General features: G+C 48.8%; 1 protein-coding gene across 1 annotated transcript; it reads right to left on the bottom strand.

Moving 5' to 3' along the window:
• Nucleotides 1-360: 360 nt before the first annotated feature.
• On the bottom strand, nucleotides 361-924 carry H310_11023 (hypothetical protein; the record flags this gene model as incomplete). Its single annotated transcript, XM_008877559.1, has 3 exons — nucleotides 361-459; nucleotides 516-721; nucleotides 771-924. 3 exons carry the CDS (start codon nucleotides 922-924, stop codon nucleotides 361-363), a joined length of 459 nt encoding a protein of 152 aa, XP_008875781.1.
• Nucleotides 925-3,784: the final 2,860 nt, after the last annotated feature.

Here is a 3,784-nt window from a genome sequence, read left to right as displayed (position 1 = left end):
AGTGCAATCTGTGAGTGACGACGTGGCAAGAATATGGGATGGAGCGGACGAGGACAAATGGACCGTTGGCGTCGAGTCAGGGAAAGCAACGTCGCGACACATGGACTCAGCTCGAGCGAGCAACAGATTATACAGTGTGGACAAGTCGTTGTATCACTGTTCAGTTAGCGCAGTCGTCATGATGCTGCGTGGAAGGCCCATGTGTTCTATGTGATCGAGCAGTTGCTGTTAGAGGACAGGGTGGACGGCATCAGCGAGGAGGTCCAGGATTAGCTGCTGGTAGAGGGGCAAGTGTTGAAAACGAGCGGTGTGAAATTGGTATGTTCATGTATGGTTGCGAACGTCGTGGAGTTGAAGCCTCTACAATGGCCACACGTCGACGGGCTGGCCCCAGTACGTTTTTCGGTGGATGATCGCTGGTGCCAAGTAGCACGGGGTCCCGCAAAACGTCAAGAATGGCTTGGAAGTGGTCTCAACGCAATGGACCTCGCCGTCGCGATGTTGTCGCCAGTCACCATGCGCACGACAATGCCTGCTTCGTTGCACTGGCGGATCGATTCGGGCACTTCTTCGCGCACGGGGTCTTCAATCCCAACGATGCAGATATGCGTGAGGTCCCTTTCGACAACTTCATCGGGCCACGTCTTGACTGCATCGGGCGATGTGTCCACGTCTCGGAACGTCAGGCACAGCGTGCGGTACGCCTGCGACGTGTACAGTACTTGTCGATGATGTTGGCGTTGACGGCGTCGCCCTCGGCGGCGGAGAACGCGGCCGGGACCCGTCCAAGTGGAGCTGCGACGTGCATAGCTCCAACACGATCTCACTCGCACCCTTGGTGAAGATGCGGCATCTCGTCGCGGACAGCTGCACGACCACCGACATGCGCTTCTTGGCGGTGCTGAACGTGAGTATGTGGCACATGGACGCCGCTTGCGCACGTGGTTCTTCGAAGGGTCTCTTTGCCATGCCTGCATCGCATTGTGTGAGGCGAACGATGGCGGCGCTTGAGCGTACCAATTCGTGTCGTCCAGGGTATATGTGACTTTATGGATGCCGATCAGCGGCTGGACAAGAGGTCATTTTGAATATATTTGTCTTGCTTGGGCGAATCAAAACAGCTACACAAGTACCAGGCACTCTTTTACAACTTCAAGTCCATATAACATGGAGTACCACTCTGTCGAGTTTTTATCAGGTTGACTGTATTGTGGCCGACAACTTGGATTGTCATGTCTCCCAAGCCTCGCACGACAAGGCGTCAAATGAACTATTCAGTGTACTTGAGTCCCTGCCCAAGAACTCCACAAGTGTCTGTCAACCATTGGATGTGGGTGTGATGGGGCTTCTGAAGAACAAGTTGCGCTCGAAGTGGCTCCAAGAGCCACCTGTCACGACAGCGGCAGAAAGCGCCTGGCCATGATCAAGCGCACGATTGCAGCGTGGGAAGAGATACCAACTTCACTAATCCGCCGTTCATTTGTGAAGGCAATCCCCGGTGCCCCCAACGCCCCTTAACTTGCGCAGTATTTCGTTTCACATTAATTGCGTTTCACAGTAATTACTCTTCACAGTAATTGAATTTCGTCGTGTAAAACTGAGTTACATCTCATCGTTGTCGAAAATGGGTGTATTTTGTCCAATCAAACAACAATAGCACATATGGCGAACAATTTAATCACGATCAAAAACCATCACCAATCAATATATTTCCAATACGAATTTCAATATAACAAGGTAGTACCACTGGGTGAATTTTTCCGACGTTACCTGTACCCCTCCACAACACCTCCATGGCATGGCATACCAACGGTGCTCCCACCCCTCGCTATGCGTGAACAGCAAAGGTAGAACGACTTTTGTTTGCGATCGTAAGTTCTATTCAAATACTGTGCAATGCACAATAAAAACAAAGTTATTGAACAATGGTCTCGAGATAACTGTCGCAGTGATTGGGTGATCGACGTGAATGGCATGGCGGTGATTGCAGTGGGTCGGCGTGGATTGCGTGGTGGTGATTGGGGAGGTCGCCCTGGACGGCGTGGTGGTCTTTGGGGTGGTCGCCGTGTTGAAGCGTCAAGTGATGCATGGCACTTTGAGAAGAAGTTCGATCGATGTTTCGTAGGACAAACGAGACGGACAGTTCTCAGAAATTGGACTCACGAGTAGGATTTTCTCGGAACGTAACATTGAGTGACGGAAAAATGTCCCCAGTGATACTGGCAAGTGTTCTTGAAATTGTATAGGCAATAAAATTTCCTCAACGAGAATTCGCAGCTTTTATATTCAAGCTGTTTTTGAATTGAAGTGCTACATCCACGAGGATTGGTAGAAATGTGATCATTTCATACGCAGGTACGACCACGACAGCCCTGGAACAAGTGCAGTACTACTGTACAGTATAATAATTTTGAAATAGAGAAATACACCGGAAATGAAATCTTTTTCAAGTAGCAACGTATTCCATTACAAGGGTCCGTGGTCAAATATTTCAAATGAGCGAGTGATGGTTATAATGAATGGCATGCACTCTCAGGCATCAATAGTGCGCTGACCATTGCCATGCGTTTTCTGCTGCAGGCACCACCGACTTTTCGAGCACCTGATGTAGGCCATGGCTCGACGTTGAGTTGAAGGACGAGGTTTATCGGGACTTCTGAACGTGTCAATAATTTTAGAGGTTCTAGTCAAGGTAGGTATTATACTTGTAACATGAATATTTTATTGCCGTTGACTTCCTGGTGCTCGGTACTACCTCCGTACCACAAAAGTGGAGCAAGTTTAAGGTAGGAAAACATGATCGCAAAAAATATTCGAATAAATTCCGCCTCGCTTTGAAATCTACATCGCTGATTGGACGAGACAAATAAGCCCACCAAGAGCTTAACCTTGATGTACGCAGTGTTGAGAGCTGCGCAATGTAACATATCCACGTCAAGGCCGAAAGTTTTTTATATTTTGCATGGTTAATACATTCACTCTTTTGCATACAAACTTTGAAATGTCACTCAAAATGGCAGCGAGAAGGCGGAACCTGACAAGTGAAGAGTGCGGAGGTACTTCGTGAAACACTGCCTCGTATCTGGCGAGCAAGAGCCTGAGCGCATGTGCAAGAGCAAGGGGTTCTTAACCTAAGTTTTGTTCCTTAGGGCCGTCACACAGCCGCGCTTCATTGAAGCACCCAGTCTTGGTTGGACGGCAAGATAGGGACGTGGCATTTCGTTGATATATCGTGCTGGCGCAGCGGAAAGCAACAACAGTGTAACAGGGACTCACGAAATGATGCCTAACAGTGACGTAGGATTTGAACAGAGCATTTCTCGTGGAAAATGTCCTACCCCAACCACTAATGTGTGGCTAAGTGCAGACAGTAGAGTCTTCTTGCAACACGCCAACGCCTAGGAACACGTGACGCACTCATACATCAAGCTGCATTTTTCGTTTGCAACGTAGCGTTGACAAAATCATTGACGTCGAACACTCAAGGAAGAACTGCAGGCATTGGGTTCGATCTCGAATTTGCGTGCACGTAATCACTGTTCCGACTCAAGCGGGCGACTCTACCTGGCATGCCGAAGAAAGACCGCAAGATTGTCAAACGAAGCGTTCGTTGAGGTCGTCGAGGCGGGCGTACACGACATCAATGTGATGTACAACGAAATGCAGGAAACCACGGTCGTTCCAATGCAGCATTCGTTTAATCAAGTCCTTCTAATTCTACCATTTATTGGCTTGTAAACTATAGTGTCGTCTTTTGTCAACCTGTTTCGTCCAACTTCACCGA

This window comes from Aphanomyces invadans, assembly GCF_000520115.1.
Source record: "Aphanomyces invadans strain NJM9701 unplaced genomic scaffold supercont1.29, whole genome shotgun sequence".
Taxonomy (NCBI): Eukaryota; Oomycota; class Saprolegniomycetes; order Saprolegniales; family Verrucalvaceae; genus Aphanomyces; species Aphanomyces invadans.
The sequence above is the reverse complement of the archived record's forward strand: the minus strand, read 5'-3'. Positions and strand labels throughout refer to the sequence as shown.